The sequence below is a fragment of the Dipteris shenzhenensis genome, chromosome 9 (genome assembly GCF_047967505.1).
Source record: "Dipteris shenzhenensis isolate YYH24624 ecotype China chromosome 9, Dip_SZ_1.0, whole genome shotgun sequence".
Lineage (NCBI taxonomy): Eukaryota > Viridiplantae > Streptophyta > Polypodiopsida > Gleicheniales > Dipteridaceae > Dipteris > Dipteris shenzhenensis.
The window spans coordinates 45,806,416-45,824,029 of NC_141604.1; the positions used below are offsets into that span (position 1 = coordinate 45,806,416).

Genomic DNA, 17,614 nt, shown 5'->3' on the forward strand with positions numbered 1-17,614 from the left:
GAGATAGTGTTAATGGTCCAGGTGCGTGGAAACCCCAAACAAATAGCTTCATTAAAGAGCTTTGCTAAGATCGGGGCTAGGAGGTTAATCCCATATGCAATGAACTCAGTGCATAGTCCCTCATGATCCTTCGCTCAGCCATTACGAAGTTTCATTACTGCATCCTTTACCCCCCCCCTAGTGAAGAGGGTGCAGGATGTGGGGTGTGGCATATGTGAGAGGTTAGGGGCAGGCTGATTTGGGATATCATAAAGTGTGCGTGCATAATCAAACCAGACCTGAGTGTCAGTGAGTGGTGAGGGGGACCGTCCCTCTAGAAATCTCCGCCAAAAGTCCTTAGAGTTGTTAGTGAACAAAATGTTCAGTAGCTCCTTCTCGTTCCGGCGAACAAAGTCTAGTTTCTTTCTGCGTACTAGTCAATGACGGTACTCGCGTAGCGTCTTTGGTTCGCTCGGAAGACTGTTTTTGGTTTCGAATCTGAGTTGACGGTGTAAAGCCTTACACTCATCATCGTACCAGCTATTATAGGGTATGGTCCCAGGGGGTAGTGGGCGGGTGGAGCGGGTGGTGTAGGGGAAAGCGTGAAGGGCAGCCTCGTGTAGTGTGCGGGTGACCAGGGGGCTGCACGATCCTCTAATAGGGGTATGAAGTCAATATAGGCGAGAAGTATGTACAGACGGCTAGAGTAAAGAAGTATTATGGCGGTATCTCTTCAAATTGCTCATATGAAAGACATTGTTCATGCGCCAGTGGGCTGGTAATCTCAAGTTATATGCCCCCTGAGGTTATCGAAAGCGAAGACTACCAGACAGCAAAACGAGCATTCCTGTTATACAACCGCTTCAGCCCAATCAGGATACTTGTCATCATTATTTTAATTGTGCTACCTCTTTTCCAAGTAAGTGTGCACAAAACAGAACAATATCTCCCTCTTAAATGTGATTCTGAGTGCATGGATGGCACAGAGACAGAGAGAGAGAGAGCGAGAGAGTGAGAGAGAGATGAAAACCACCAGTTTCTCATTATGTTTTATGTTGATACAACAATTAAAGCAGAGAGAGTTGAAGACCACCAGGTTTTTTTAAATATTTTGTGTCGACACAACAAGTAACGCAGTTATAGCCGTTTTGCCTAAATCTATACTTACTGCACAGGAGCCACTTTGGTATAAAAGACAAATGTCCAATCACAGTGAAGATATAGAAAGATTTCCAGTCAGTGGCATTCACTATCTATCTGCACCTATTTTGCTTGTTATTCAGGTATGTTTATATAAGATTTCGTTCTTTAGGATGGTACAAATTTCAAGTGTGCAGTGTATGTGGCTTGCAAGCAGGGATTTAAGAAAACTGCATTGTTTTGTATTCGATATACTGTAATTCCGAGCCATGTTTTACTGATTCGATTCACAGGTTTTTTGCTTCATCCCCTTGACATGGTCCATAATCCTACAGTTCAAATTCTTAGGTTTGAAGACATGGAAAAATAAGGTGTCCATCTACAAGGTATGCCATTTCAACCCATGTCTGTGTGTGTGCATGCATATTTTGTAAAGATCTTAGGTTGTACGCATCTTTGGAAGTGTTAGAGCAATCAAGGTGAACACTGGTAAAGTCTGGGATGTAAGGAAACAATGGCAGCACACTAGACATGATGCCCTCCCATAAATTATGCACACAAAATTGAATTGCTGCATGGAATGCTAATCACTGGCTACAAAATCACATACTGTAAGTGCAGTAACTAAGCTGCTTACACACATGCTGAAGCATATATGCAACATCCTCAATGGAGGGGGGTGAGGGAGAAGCCTTTGTGTGGCTTCACGCAAGATCTAGGGCTTCAGGTCTCGTATGTGGTGGCATTGACAGGGTGTGCCCGATCAGAGCTCTTTAACACAGATCCATAGCTGAGAATCTATCACTTGATTGGCTTGCCTAGAGTGAGTAGAGTATTCCTATGTGACACGTGGCAAGAAAGGTGCTATGTGTGACACCCATTTCATCATGGATATATGTGAGGGATTCACACCTTATCCTCTCTAAATCTCTAACCATTATCAATGACATGAGATCATGGGTCATCTAACCTGGGGAGCTGTGCATGGGGTATTCTCCCTATTCTTCTCTAGACCCATATCTAGAAGGAAAGAGATTTGTGTGAAGCCGATCGAGTGGTGGGAGACATATGGCTACTCCACTTCTTGAGTGCAAGCTTCGACTCTTAAGCTTTTGTCTCGAGTGAGACACGTGTCTTGAGTCCTTTCTAGTTCAAATTTAAAAAATGTACTGATTTGTAATACTTCATTGAATTTCCTCTACCAATTTTTAATACTTCATTGAATATCCTCTACCAATCTTTAATTATCTTGTAATACTTCACTGATTTGTAATACCTCGTTGAATATCCTCTACCAATCTTTAATTCTCTTGAGCCTTCCTAGTTTCAAATTTTAAAAATGCGATGATTTGTAGTACTTCGTTAAATATCCTCTACCAACTTTAATTCTCTTGTAACCTGCTGTAATTTGTAATTTGTGCCTCATATTTCTCAATTGGAACTAAAACAAGTGTGCAGCAAGAGCATGTGACAATTTTTTTTTGGGGGGTCAAATCCATTTGTCATTATATTGCAAAGAATAGTCTCAAAGAATGGGACAAGCAGTTACAAACATCAGCAGATATCATTATATGACAAGAAGGCAGGATAGTCCAGATCCTGTGCAGGGAGACAATGATAAAATGATTGTCGTAGTAGTGATGCTCTGAAGAATTAGTATTTAGACAGAGAGGGATCACCAAAGACCTAATTATTGCGATCCTTTCATAGGGTCCATTGTACCCAAAAACGAACCTAGTAAAAAAGAAGATCACATCCCTGCGTTATTGGATGAAAACCAAACAGCTAGAGTTTGTTGCCAAAGCACGCATTGGGGAAACCAGCCTGAAGCCGCTGCTGTACCAGAATCAGGAAATCATGAGACTCTGGGCAATGCCACACACACACCCACACACACTTTTTTTTTTGTAAAAGAAATTTTGCTTTAAGAAAGCATTTACATTCATAGCTGTCCCAAAGTGGGACAGTTACTACTCATGACTAATAAACAACTTCCACTGAACCTGAGTAAGGTCTGCAAGGGAATTAGCATTCTGTAAAGACCCAAGCAAAGAAGCTTGAAAGTATGCGAAGAAATTCACTGAAGAGTGCTCATACAGTTGGATGGTACGAGCACGATACAATGACAAAACAGCCCAATATTAACACCAGGAGAAGAAATGATCATACTCTTGGATGGGAGCATATCTTCCAAACAACCAAAAATGCTTCCCAAAGGAAGTGGATGGAAAACGAGCTCGTAGCCTTGTCATCAATCTGAAAAAGAAATATCGTACAAGAGGACAGGTCCAAAACAGATGCAAGACGGTCTCTCGTGCATGAGAGCAAGTGGGGCAAGTTGACAAAGCAATGCGCCTGGTGGCCAAGAAAGATCCGACCAGTAGATCCCCAACCAAACAGTTCCATAGGAAGACTCTTTGCTTGAGATGGAGTTTTCTGCTCTAGATGCGCCGAAGAGAAGTTCTCTACCAAGAAAGGGACTTATTCAGATGCCGAAAGTGATTGCCATGGTCCTGAATCCAAGGCCGTGGAAGCAAGAAGTGATGTGCTTTGGAGAGAGAGTGTTAATGCTGCTCCGAGGCAAGGGGAAGAGAAAGAGGTGCTGCTGCTGCTCCAGAGGTGAAGAGAGGGAAGGAGGGAGGCTGGCTGCACCAAGATGGGGGAGGGAAGAGGGATGCTGCATCAAGGAGGGAGTAGGGACAGAATTGGACGTGGGAATTTGTGTAGAATGAGGAAGGGGAGGCCCTTCTTTTATAGGCCCAACCCACAATCTGCCCAAGATGGCAAGTTTTGGGAGCTGGGCTGGCCCAATTTGGCATCTTTTTCAGCCCACCAAATGGTAGGCTGACCCCTACACTTGTCCCCTCCTATTGCCAAGTGGCTGGGTGTTGAGGCCCACCTCTCACCCATGTGGCCATCACTCTGGGGAGTAACAGCAATATAAGAGTGGAGGCCGTTTTGTAACTGTTCACAGTCTAGAGTAGTGGCCTTGTCTAGTGAATGATGTCAGAAATTCGACTGTTGTCGGAATATGTTATAAGCAACATGTCGTCTCCTTTTTGGAGAGTTTTATGCTGTAAGCTGGGAATACAAAGTAGTTGCAAGCCTTTGTCTTTTTAAAATGTTGTTTCGTCTCTCTGAATGCGCATTTCTGATTTGTCTCTTTCCGACTTTAGTCAGACGTGAATTCGACTGTGGTAGTTCCATTACTAGAAGTGGATGTTTGTTGGTGTTTTTCTCCCTTTTGAAGACACTAGTAACACTATTGGTGATCCTCTACTGTGTTCGAACTCCCAGCCGGTTGCTGCTACATAGCAATGGTGCAAAAGAGTGACAACAGTACGATTCAAAACGACTCGAAGAGCAAGAAACCAACAATAGCGACACCTTGAATGAATACAATCAATAGCGGAGTGTCTGTAGAAAGGCTACTTCAATACAAAACAAAGACGACACAGCAGCTCGATAAATTGGTGCATTCATAACACGAATTCATACGAAAATCCAAGTTCCAGCGGACTACGGTAGGAGATAGATTACGACTTTTTGCCAGCAAGAGCTCACGGAAAGAACACACTCAAGAGTGTCTAGCAACCTTTGAACAAGTCAAAAGAAGTGCGACGAGGTGCAAACGACTACAAAGCCTGTTCTTGGATTGGGTCTTTGACAGAAGTGGATCAACGTCGGACTGGTTCCAACTGGACAAAGCGACAGAAGGTTGTTTTGAAGCAGTTCATTAATAAAATCAAGATCAATACGATCACATCGACAACAAAGTACTACACAAGCTTTCAAATTATCAAGCTCCATCGACATTACAAGCAACTTAGTGGGCAAGACTGCAGTACAAGCAGTCCGACATAATCCAATGACATTAGTTCTCCTTCTCTTTTCTTTAATGGCAGATATCTCGGCTCATGTTAGATAGATTTTAGGAACCATTGTCACCAAGACGAATAGGATACGTCTACATCACACGTAATCGAGCTCGTGTTGAAGCAACGACTCAAACTGACCAGGATCAACAGGATATATTCCACGATCCAGATTACACATCAAGTGGAACAAACTCGTCTGACAACTCACTCCACAACATTGAATTATATGAAGCTCGTGTTGAACTCAGTACGTTGATGATATCTACACCGACAGAGGAATTCCTCAAAAGAACTCTTGCAACCAATATAGCAGCAAGTGTGGTTGTTGCAGCCCAAAGAAGATTGAACTTCGACCCACTACGTGCACAACCAAAAAGGAGGGTACCAGCCAAAGCTCCAGCTCAAAATCCAGCTCCACCAGGAATGCAGAACCCATTAGGGAAAGCAGCCAAGTTCATAGGCAAAAAGGGCCAAGACCCCGACAGCCATGTTGGGCAGTTTGAGACAAGGAGGACAGCAAGCGGCTTTGGCGGACTCCCAGACGACACCAAAAAGGAGCAATTTGTAGAAAGAATGCTCCACCAACATTTCAGAAATACATTCAGGAAGTATTTGCTGCCTATCTTACAAGTTTTATGAAGGTTTTTCTTGATGACTTTTTAGTTTTTGGCAAAAGGATGGAGCACTTGCATCATTTGTCCTTATGCTTTGTAAAATGCAAGTTGGCTGACTCAGCCTTAATCTTGCCAAATGTGCATTTGCTGTTAGTAGAGGTATTCTACTTGGACATATCATCTCTCAACAAGCTATGGAGATAGATCCCTTGTTAGGGATCTGCTATCCAAAAAGCCAAGCCACCCAAAAATATAAAGCAACGTCAGAGATTTATTGGTCAAATCAAGTGGCACTATAGATTTCTCAGATATTTAGTTGATATATGTTATCCACTTACAAAACTGACGAGAGAAACAGAACCCTACATTTGCCAATAACTCCTGGAAAAAATCTTCGTCCAACCACACTGCTTCATGGGTACCTCGATCATGGAACTTGGTTTAAAACTCCCGGATCCTGCGTGCTGACCGATGCTTGAATTTATGAAGAAGGATCTGTTCTGGCTGCAAAACTTCGGCTTCATCATGAACTTCAGGTTGTTGCTCGTCGAAAATCTCTGAAAGAGGAGGTCCAAAATATGGCTTCAACCAAGCTACATGGAACACGTTGTGCATAGTCCAACAGTCTGGTAGGCGTAACTTCATTGAGACATAGTTGATCTTCTGAATAATAGGGAATGGTCCGAAGCTCCTGAAGGACAGCTTAGGGCATCGCTTGCCCACCTGCTTCAATCGTTGCTTGATAATGCGTAAATACACCCATTGGCCCTCTTTATACTGGAGATCTCGAATGGATTTATTAGCTTGGCGTGTATATGATGCTTGAGCTTTGGCGATGCAGCTTTTCACGGACTCTGTAATCTCTGCAATGGATTCGGTGGTTTTGTTGGCTTCAAGAGATGGAGACACCATCCGGGTGAGGAGTGAGGTAAATCGCCATCCAAACGTCGCTTCATAAGGTGTACGACCAATACTCGAAGAATAGGTATTGTTCAGAATGGCCTGCACAAGCGGAAGAAACTGCTCCCACTTTCCTTGAGCATCATGACAATATGATTTCAAAATATCAAATGCCATACCATTATACTTTTCCGTCTCGCCGTTCGATTGTGGATGGAAAGCGGTGGACATCTGCAGCTTAGTACCAAAATTATCAAACAAGGCTCGCCAAAAGTTAGACGTAAACTTGGAGTCCCTATCGGATGTTATGGTCTTTGGCAACCCTCCAATGGGATACCAATACTTGATAAACAAACGAGCTACATCTTCAGCGCTGGCCGTTTGTTTGCAGGGAATGAGCATACAATATTTACTAAAGCGACAAACAATAGTAAGACATTGAGTATTACGCATACCTACGGATGCTGGAAGTGGTCCCACGAAATCCATACCTATGTCTTGGAAAGGACCGTCGGGGATTGACAATGGCATAAGTAAGTCTGCCGCTTTCTTGTGGGAAGCCTTGACCTTTTGGCATATTTGACAATTCTGCACATAGCCGTATACGGCCTTCCGCATCTTCGGCCAATAGAAATAGTGCTCTAACTTCTCCAAAGTCCTGTTGATACCTCTGTGACCACCGGTAAGGACGTCATGGGCATCATGAAGAAGCAACTGTCGTTTGTCTTTGAGTACACATAACCTTTTCTTATAGAAAAGCCAACCGTCCTCTAATGAGTAATGGCCTGGAGCAAGCGTCGTGGCTAATTGGAACTGTGTGCCAAACTCTGCTGACTGCGTGTATTGTGCCTTCATGCTATCAAGATCCTTTCCTTTGATTTCGAGCATAGTGGCCTCCTCAATGGTCTGGATGGAACCTTTCCGACTGAGAGCGTCTGCAACGGGGTTGTTTTTGTCGGGAACGTACTCGATCATTTCTCCAAACTGTTGGAATATCTGACTCCACCGCTACTGCCGATCACTCCATTGCGTACTAGGCATTGTCTGAAGCCACTTAAGGGCTTGGTGATCTGTCGTCACCGTGAAAGTCCGTTCGTATAGGAAAGGCTTCCAATGTTTTAATGCTTGGATGACACTGAGGAGCTCTCTATCATACACTGAATAGTTCTTTTCGGCATCGTTAAGCTTTCGGCTATAGTATGCCACGGGTCCCAATGGCGACATTGCTAGCGTCTGTGATTACCAGAAATGGATCATCCCAAGAGGCGATCTTCATAACTGGTGCTGTCGTGGCCAACCATTGCAAGTCGTGGAAGGCCTGCAAAGCTTTGCCTGTGACTTGAACTTTTTGTCTACGTGTCTTTACCCCCTTGAGTAAATCTGTAAGAGGGGCTGCGTATGTTGAGAAACCCTCCATGTGCGAGCTGTATGCTTGACACAAACCCACAAAGGATCGGATCTCCTGGGCTGTCGTGGGGACAGCCCAACTTGTGATAGCTTGGATCTTCTCAGGGTCCAATCGAATCCCTTGAGCACTAATGATGTAGCCCAAATACTGAATTTCTAGCAATCCGAATTCACTTTTCTTTGCGTTGAGATATAGCTGGTTATCACGTAATAACTGTAGGGCACATCGCACATCCTTAATATGCTGCTCGGCTGTCGCGGAAAAGATAAGGATATCATCGAGAAAGATGAACAAGCACTTCCCAATATACTCTGTGAATACCCGGGACATCATCTTGTTGAATGTTGGTGGTGCATTCTTCAGACCAAAGGGCACGACGACGAACTCATAATGAGCTCGCTCAGTTCGGAAAGCTGTCTTTGGGATGTCAGCTTTAAAAATCCGGACTTGATGGTAGCCACTCTTGAGGTCAATCTTTGAAAAAAATCTTGCACCATTGAGTCTTTTCAAGATGTACTCGATGCGGGGCATAGGAAACTTGTTGCTTACCGTAAGCTTGTTGAGTGCTCTGTAGTCGACACATAGTCGTGCGGACTTATCCTTCTTTGCCACAAATAGAATGGGTGCAACAAAAGGCGAAGAAGAAGGTCTAATAAACCCTGCTCGCAATAATTGAGACAATTGCTGCTCTAACTCTCCCTACATAGACTTTGAAAGTCGATAAGGGAACTTACTTGGAGGTGTCGAGTCCGGAAGTAGATTGATGCGATGGTCTTCCGATTGGTTGGGAGGTAGCTGGGGTGGCAGATCGTCTCGGAGCATGATGTCTTTGAACTCTTGGAGTAGATCCACCATTGCTTGTCCCATCGGAGGAGCAGCTTGAACTGCAGTGATCTGGCACCGGACATAGACAAGTGCACACATGGCACCCTTGCGGGTGGCGCGTCCTGCTTGAATATGAGAGATTAACGGAATCCCTGGTATGCTCCGATCACCGCATATCACGGTGGGCTCAGGTAAACCTTTCACAATCGTGAAGGTGTCCTGCCGCCAATTAGGCATCGGAACATGCTCACGGAACCACTGAATCCCGAGGATCATGTCGCACCCCATCAAAGGAGTCAATATAAAATCCCGCGTAAACATGGCCTTTTGAACTGAAAAAGTGAACTGGATGACCTTATGCGTGATGTGTGTGTGTAAGCCGAGCGTGAACCCGTCCACTACAAGCTCGTGAGGCACCAAGGTGCATCCCACTATCTTGGCAAGCTGAGGGGAGATGGCATCTTCTGAACTCCCCATATCGAACATGACAATAAATTGATGCTCGTTAGCTGTGCCGTACGCTCGAATGAGCGCCTTCTTTTGATCTGAGAAGTCGCTCTCCTTCTTACCTTGAAAGACCACCGTGGGAACGACATTCAAAGCATGGAAGACGGCATTCGTAGCTGAGGATGGAGGTGGGGTTGGAAGAGCCAATACATTAGCGACGGACGAAGTAGGTGCTTTTGCAGCCTTTTCGGCAAGCCACTTCGGGCAATCCTTCGTGCCATGCCCAGTGATGTGGTGGCAATGAAAGCAGCGATGTTCTTGGTGGTACCGCTTCTGCTTGTCGGGTTGTAGATAGCCTCTCGTAATACCCGCTTTAGCCTTCTCATCCGGAGTCATCTTTGGCTTGGACTCCTTCTTTTGACTAGAAGCCTGGCCATCTTTCTTTTGGAACTGGTTGTCCTTCTTCTGATCCTTACCCGCTGTGTTGTTGACTGCTGTGGGGCTTTGGAATCTTTCTGGACCTGCTTGGGCTTTCCCCCGTTCAGCATCATCTCCTGATTTTGTGCGACAGTAAGCACCCGCTCGTAATTCGGCGGGTCAAAGTTTAGAATGGTAAAACGTATGTTCGTGTCCAAACCTCGAAGGGCTAGATTTTATTGGTCCTATCAAACCACCAGCAAAATTTACAGGTAACCAATATATTTTGGGTGCAACTGATTATTGCACAAAGTGGGTTGAGGCTGTAGCCCTTAAGACATGCAAAGCCAAAACTGTGGCACATTTTCTTTACCACAATATTGTGACTAGATTTGGAGTATCTATTGAAATAGTGTCAGACAGAGGTACCCACTTCATTAACAAAACAATAGAAACATGACAAGGATGCACATGATGTTGCACAAAAAATCCACAGCATATTATCCTCAAGCTAATGGACAGGCAGAAAGTTCTAATAAGCTTATGAAAAAGGTGTGCAAAAGGACAGTCCAAAAGATTGGGATCAGCACTTGGATTCAGTTTTATGGGCCCTCAGAACAGCTCATAAGGTTGCAACTGGTCTAACACCATTCAGATTGGTGTATGGATGTGAGCCAGTGGTGCCAATGGAATTTATTGCAGGCAGCTTGAGAGTTGCAATTGATAATAAGCTATCACCAGAGGAATCCATTAATTTCAGATTGCAGCAACTTCTACAATTAGATGAAGATAGACTAAGCAGTTCCCACACTGCTGACATCATTCAAAAAAGAAGAGTTGTGTAGCATGCAACGGTTATCTGATCGTGTAATTCACAGCAAGACCTTCTTTAAACCTTTAGCGAAAAATGAGCGTTGTTTACCATAGAGAGAGAAAGGAGATGAGGGTAGAGAGAGAGTAGAGTCGACAACCGATTGGGTCATTGCACCCACTGAGGGCCCCCTCCCCCAATCAGGGGAGAATTTGCTTTATACTTGGAGAATTGAGAAATACAAAGAACACTCTTCAAGAGAGCACGGAACGCGCTTCTGAAGAGCTCACTGTGCACACGTATAGCAGACCCAAAGACTTGAGAGGCAACGCCGACCAGTACCGAGACCTTGATGCTGTCCACACTGAGGATGTAGGACGCTTCTGCAAGGCAAGGAAGAGGCTTGTGCTGTCTAACGGAATGCAGGGTTACTGCGTGAGTGAGGGAGTGAAAACTAGAAGTGATAGATCCTATGAGAGAACTGAGTGATGACTGAAATATAGAGCTGAGAGTGAGCTGTGTAAACTGTAAAAGAGAGCTGAGAAAGCTGAGGAAATAGTGTCCCAAACCTCTCTCCGTTTGCTGGTCCAAACCTCTGACTGTTGTGCTGCGTGATCACCTTCAGATCAGGCTGAACTGATGGCCAAGGGACTGAGGCTGGAGCAGGGCCAGATCTGAGGATCTTAGGGGCTGCACAGGAGGCTGAAGTGGAGCTGTAGGAGAACTGAAGGCAGGAGCAAACTGAATGAGAAAACAAGGCAGCCAAGGGGCCCTTTTATAGGGCTGGACTGAGCCAACCCAGTCTGTAAACAGACCGACTCAGTCTGTTTTACAGACTGGTTGGCCTACAACCAGCCTATAAAAAGCCCTCCTTGGCTCATTTGCCAAGGGGAGTTTTTGGGCAGCCTTTGGAGGCTGCCTTCCCTGCTTACGTGTCCAGCCTTTGGGGACCCTAAAGGGACTCTTAACCTAGGCGAATACCTAAACTATAAGATGGAAACAGTTAACCTACTGTTCTCCAGTGGGTACTAGTGATCAAGAACTGACTATTGACTTGACCTAAGGTTGAGAGACTGACCTACGTAGCTTGTGCCTGATTGTCCCTGGACAAGGGCTCACAAAGGGGTCACATCATACGACAAAATCTCCTATCTGGGAACTATAATCCACTTGTCGATGTAGCCAGTGTGTCACCTTGCACCCAAGTGCAAGGGTGCATGTGAGAAGGTGCTTGGATCAATAGAAATATCGAGTTCAAGTTATTCAAGAAAGGTGACTTAGTTTTGATGTTCAATACAAAGTTGGATAAAATGCTAGGAAAGTTCAGGCTAAGGTATGATGGACCATTCAAAGTATTGGAAGTATTTGATCAAGGTACCTTCCAATTAGCTGATCTTTATGGCAATGCTTTTGAAAAGCCAGTAAATGGTTTCAGGTTAAAACCCTACATTGGACCTGACCCAACCTAGGCCAAGATCAATACAATATCTCTGCAGATGTCTATCGACTTCAATCAAGAAAATGTCATTCAGGTTGAAGACTTTAACAACAAGAGATTCCGATATAACTCCGATGCCACTCAAGACAGCAGGCTTCAAGGCCTCAGCCTACCAGAGCTAGGTCAACATACAAATCTGGTCAAGAAAACGTCTCCAATCACTATCTATGGCAACTCCCTTCGTGGATTGCAACTAATTTCAACATTTTCTACTATGATTCTACCATAATCAAAAGGAGTACATAAGGCATCGCTACATGGAGCAGCTTCACTTCAGCACTTACCATCCAACTCAAGGCACCAGCCGAGCCAAAAACAACTAGACACCTCAATCAAAGTCCGACAAGAGTCTAATTGTAGGCTGACAGGCACATAAGAAAACCAAATCAACGAACTCAAAAGGTCTCAGGTAAGCTTCAATGCGTTCAGCATAAAGCAATTGAATGATGCAGGTACAAGGGTGCAAGCACGCGTGTGTCACTCTTACACTCTCCCACCTTGGCTTGAGGCAAAACCCTCACTAAGACTTGCAAGGCTTGACCCCATCTATCCTGCTTGACTCAGATTCAACAACAACTGAAAAGAAAAAGCTTGAAACCTGGACTGCTTGAGAATTAGACATCTTTTTTTAATATTGCGTTTGCCAAACTCAACATTATTAAAAATTCTTAATTTTGTTCAAAATTTTTGCAAACTCTAGTTGTTGCATTTTTCAACTTAGATGTCTCAGACATTTTTTGCTTATATGTTTTCCTTTTTTTACTTTTTATCCAATTAATGGAATTAATTTTATGGCTCAATTATCATGGGAATTTTTAATCTAAACACACACACACACACACACACACATACACTCATGCACGCACGTGTGTGATCCGACTTCGCCCACAGTCCAACCTACTGTTCCGACTCTGATCCGACCTGGTCAACTAATAAGACTAAGCCGAGTCCAATCCGACCATGGTCCCAGAGTCCGAGCCCACTCTGACTCATAACACCCATTTCGATCGAGATCCGACTGTACAAAACAACAAACTATCACTTTCAACGGGCACCCCAATTCACCGTACCCCCAAACGGCCAGACACACACAGGACATACGAGGAATCGTTGCAAATCTTGACGACGTGATCGATCACTCGTTTGAGGTGTGTAAATCCAAAGCCTTGATCATTACCGACTCGGAGCCGACGAAACTAATTATACAGTACAAAACAGGCAGTACCAGTAAGAGACTTTACATGAGTCTCTCCGCCTTTCCTAGATCGACGGCAAGATCACTGGAGCTCATGCTTACAGCAAGTTAGTGTTCACATCCACTTGCCACAGACTCTGTTCCTTGCCCTGAGCCATATATGGCACCCAAACCAGCTCTCAGACTCACAATCCTCGCCGCCTGGCAAGCTCCCAAACAGCCGCTTGATCTTCTCAGTGACACCGCTCTGCGCGACGCCGACATGGAAAAGAAGACAAGCCTCACCCTTGCCCGCAAGAGTTCCTGAAAGACCAGCCTCGCCAATTTTAGGATCTCACTCGCCCTCGCAAAGCACATGAAATGGTTGCACAAGATTGGTCTTTTGCCATACGCGAGCCTACCCTGGAATTCTTGGAAGGACCAGCTTGATGCCAGAAGTCCGGAGGTATGCTGACCCCAAATCTCATGGTTACCCCGGAAATCATTGCTAAAGTATTTCAATTGCCGATTCTACAGCAATAAGTTGTGTACAAAAAAGTCTTAGATGCAGACATGCAGAAAGAGTTCGGTCCGCCCCATATGCAAAAAAATTACTTCTTCATCACCAATGTTGAGGATGTAGGCAGACGACAACAACTTGTATGGTACTTGGAATGATTGCAATTGTTAGTCAAGACCAACACCATGGGCTGTGACTCTTATGCAACACTTCGTGCAACAGAGAAAGGTACAAAAATATCATGGGCGCATCTTCTTCACTCCAGGTTGATGAGTGAGATTGCAAGGAAGGATTTAAAAATGTCAAATGCCCACACCAAAATCGCACCTTTTATTTGTGCTCTTTTCGAGTATGCTCATCAAGCAGGCCAGAAGCGCCCTGAGGTAATTGTGCAGTATTGGGTAGAAAGAACAAACACATCCATGATAATCCGGATGATGATGATGCAAAGGGGAAGCAACAAGTCATTCAAGATCTTGAAGCTGCACACTACACCAAGGAAGAAGCCACAATGGCTGTGTATGGTCAGTCGCTGGCAGAGAAACTTTGGGATAAGCCTCTCATCAGTGCCAAGCTTTTGGCTGGACTATCCGACACCAAGCCGGCAAAGAAAATCAAATTAAATCCGAAGGCCAAGTCGATGTTTTCGAATCAGGAGAAATGGCAACAACCCGAGGAGGATCTGCCTCATTTTTTTAATAAAAGAGTGATATATTCCATTTCAAAACGAATCATACAACAGGTGGGAGAGAAAGTACTCTATCCCTATCTGCCTCATTTTTTGCTAACATCCTCTCGAAGAAGCTCGCTCGAAGCACTCTCCCCTATTCGAAAGTTGACGAAATTGCAAGAGACAACTCCACACATCAGTCCAACCACAAGAAAAGGTGCAAAGGTATCGACCATGGAGGAAGAACATGCACTGCAGGTATTGCAGACATTCCACGAGCAGAAAAGAGAAGGGCAGATGCAAATTCACAAACAAATCATGGAATTGAAGCAGGACAAACAGGCTGTACATGATTACATAGTTCAGCAGCAAACTGCCCAGAAACAACTCGAAGAGTCCAAAATGGAATTTGCAGCAGTGAAGCATGAATATGCCCAATACAAGGGAATGCAGGATAAGCAGATTTCCAAGCTTATAGGCCAAGTCAGGGTGCAAAAAGAATGTCTACCAATAGTCACAACCTGGTTAGAAGAAATGAAATTGGAGTTTTTATTCCAGTTGGAGAGACTGTCTGCCTCACATACGGACCTGCAGATTGAGAACACCATTCTCAAAGAAAGAGTTCATGCACTCGAAGGGGTAGAGCAATCTCTGAAGGAGATGGCTGAAGAAATCGACAGTGTTTTTCTCAGTTCAACAGACCTCAGAGATATGAAGCGACAGTTAGCCGAAACCTCCCACGGCCTGTGGTATAATGTGAAATAGAGATTATATGTGATTGCTAAACGGCCTTATGAAGCCTTTCTCTTTTTAAAACGTTGTTTTGTCTCTCTGAATGCACATTTTTTATTTCTCTCTTTCCGACTTTAGTCAGACATGAATCCGACTTTGGTAGTTCCATTACTAGAAGTGGATGTGTGTCGGTGTTTTTCTCCCTTTTGAAGACACCAGTAACACTGGGCTAGCTAGCCTTGCAGCTAGGCCAGCACGCAGCTTGCCACGTGGCACCTAAAGCCCTAAAAATTCAAATTTGTCCGAATTGAATTCTGATGTCACCGACGGGTTCCTAGTTAAGTAATCCTAGACATTGCCTATTCTAAAGTCATTTTTTGAGTTTGATTGACCTCAACTAAGATGTTTATTTGTTTGTCGTCTTATCTTGTATCTCCATGCCTCTTGGCATGTTTCTTGGCTCACACCCAAGGTGAGACATTCTCTTGGATGGTTGCTAGGTCGGTGTGCAATTTGTGCATTTGAATGGTTCTAGAAACGGGTACTTAGGTGGGGTGTGATTTCTGATGTCCCTCTTAAGAGAGGTCATCTCTCTTGCGGGGCACTAATGCCCATAACCCGAAGCTAGGGGGTCCACCTTCAAATGCTAGACCTAGCCCCCATGACCTAACTGAATAGAAGGAAAACGTATTCATTCTTTTGCAAAACATGATATTTTAAATAAATTAAAATTTAAAAGAAAAATTACGAAGCAAGTGGATATAGCTTGAAAATGAGTTGACTAAAGGAAAGTGTATAACCCCGATCATCCACAACATCTGCTAGTGTAGAAACTCCCAATCGGTGTAGGAAATACGCCTTTTGAGGCTACAAGCAAGCCAAAGGAATAGGAAAAACCCGTCTCTAGTGAAGACTTTGCAATCGAAGTGTGTTACCATGATCTGCAGGCCTACTAGACTAGCGGAGATAATCCAGAAGCTGCTACCAATCTTGAATCAGTCGAGAAGAGAACAGATAACCCAAAATACCACCAGAAAAGTGACCAAATATCACATCAGAAATAGCCGAAACCCAAAAGCCAAAAGCATCCGTACGCAGATAGTTGAGTAAAGAAGACAACATGAGGGTCCATGGCTGATGCTGCTCCAAAAAGGTGGGCAAGAGCGTAGTGAGCAAGTGAGTGTGAAGATCAAGAATATTCAAATCAGTGTGAAGATCAAGAATATTCAAATCCCCATGGAGCCTTGGCAAACATACATAATTGCTTTTGAGAAGGTGGAGAGCCTTATGATCATGCTTGGTGCACCAAAAGCATTCCATAACCTTAGTGATAAACTTTTGAATATCCCGAGAATACTAGGGAATAAGGGGCAAGTAAAACTGCACATAAGAGATAAGAATAGACTGAATAATTCGAAGGCGAACATGTAGTGGCCAAGTAGATAACTTCCAATAATCTAAGTTGCAGAACAGATTTTGCAACACCCAAAGTCTCTCTTGTGCAAAGGAATATGCCATCCTATAGGATAGCCCAAATGACACACCAGCTGATTGGATGAGAGCACTAATCCAAGCCTCAAGATGCTGTGCCAATCACACTCCCGGGAGGGCAAGAGTTTTGATTTGCTGAAATTAACTTTCAATCCAACAACAGACCCAAAAAGATGTAACGCACACATAATATGCCTGACATCATCCTTCGAGTTTCGCAGGAAGCAAAAAGAATCATCAGCATAAGCTTGACTGACAAAAGGCGCTCCTCCTGGAAACTCAATGCCATGCAAATCCCACCGAGAAACCAAGGCATCAATGTGCATCAATAGAGGATGAGTAGCAATCGCAAATGGGAGAGCACTAAGAGGACATCCTTGTCGAACCGAACGGCCTAAGGACCAAGAAGATGAGAGGCATCGGATAAAGGCAAGTTGCCATGCCCTCATTATAAAGCCAGTAAACCACATTTTGTATTTTTGCCCAAAGCCCAATTGTCTCATAATTGCAGCAATAAATTCCCATCTGATGGTGTCAAATGTGTCCACCTTCATGATGAGAACATTTTATTGAGTGTATTTGGCATATTCTATGCCAATATAAGCATTTGCAATATTGTCCATGATCTTCCTGTGAGGCACAATCCATGCTGTGCAGGATGCAGTCCCATGTACAAAAAGTGCGATATACGCAAAACCAACATTTTAGAAATTAGCATGTACACCACATGCATCAAGGTGATTGGATGCCAATTAGATAATGATTGACAAAGGGGCTTTTTGGGAATCAATCGCAGCAAGCCCTTTTTCCAAGATAAAGGCAGATGACCAGAAGTCCACTCCCTATTAATCATAAACAAAAGAACAAGGCTCAACTCCCAAAATTCAGCAAATAATTCCCTCAAGCCATCCATCGCGGAGATTGTGCGCCCCAATTTGGATAGTGCTGCTTTCAATTCCAAATGTGTAAAAGACAATTCCAGCTTATGTGCATCCTCTTGAGAGAGAATCGGTCAAACGTTTTGTTAAAAAACCCTCCTTGCATCAACCTCCTCCACAGGCAGGGGAGGAGGCGGGGCAGCAAACATATCAGAAAAATAACTTTGAAGCT

General features: G+C 44.1%; 1 protein-coding gene and 1 pseudogene across 1 annotated transcript in view; one reads left to right on the forward strand and one right to left on the reverse strand.

Annotated features, from left to right (window-relative positions):
• Positions 1-772: 772 nt before the first annotated feature.
• LOC147898721 (uncharacterized) overlaps positions 773-17,614 on the forward strand; it is a 36,948-nt gene continuing 20,106 nt past the window's right edge. Inside the window, exons 1-3 of the mRNA XM_087379219.1 lie at positions 773-898; positions 1,155-1,262; positions 1,413-1,505. Coding sequence (XP_087235345.1) covers positions 773-898; positions 1,155-1,262; positions 1,413-1,505 — 327 coding nt within the window. The remainder of the gene's footprint in view (positions 899-1,154; positions 1,263-1,412; positions 1,506-17,614) is intronic.
• On the reverse strand, positions 5,924-13,579 carry LOC147898722 (uncharacterized; annotated as a pseudogene).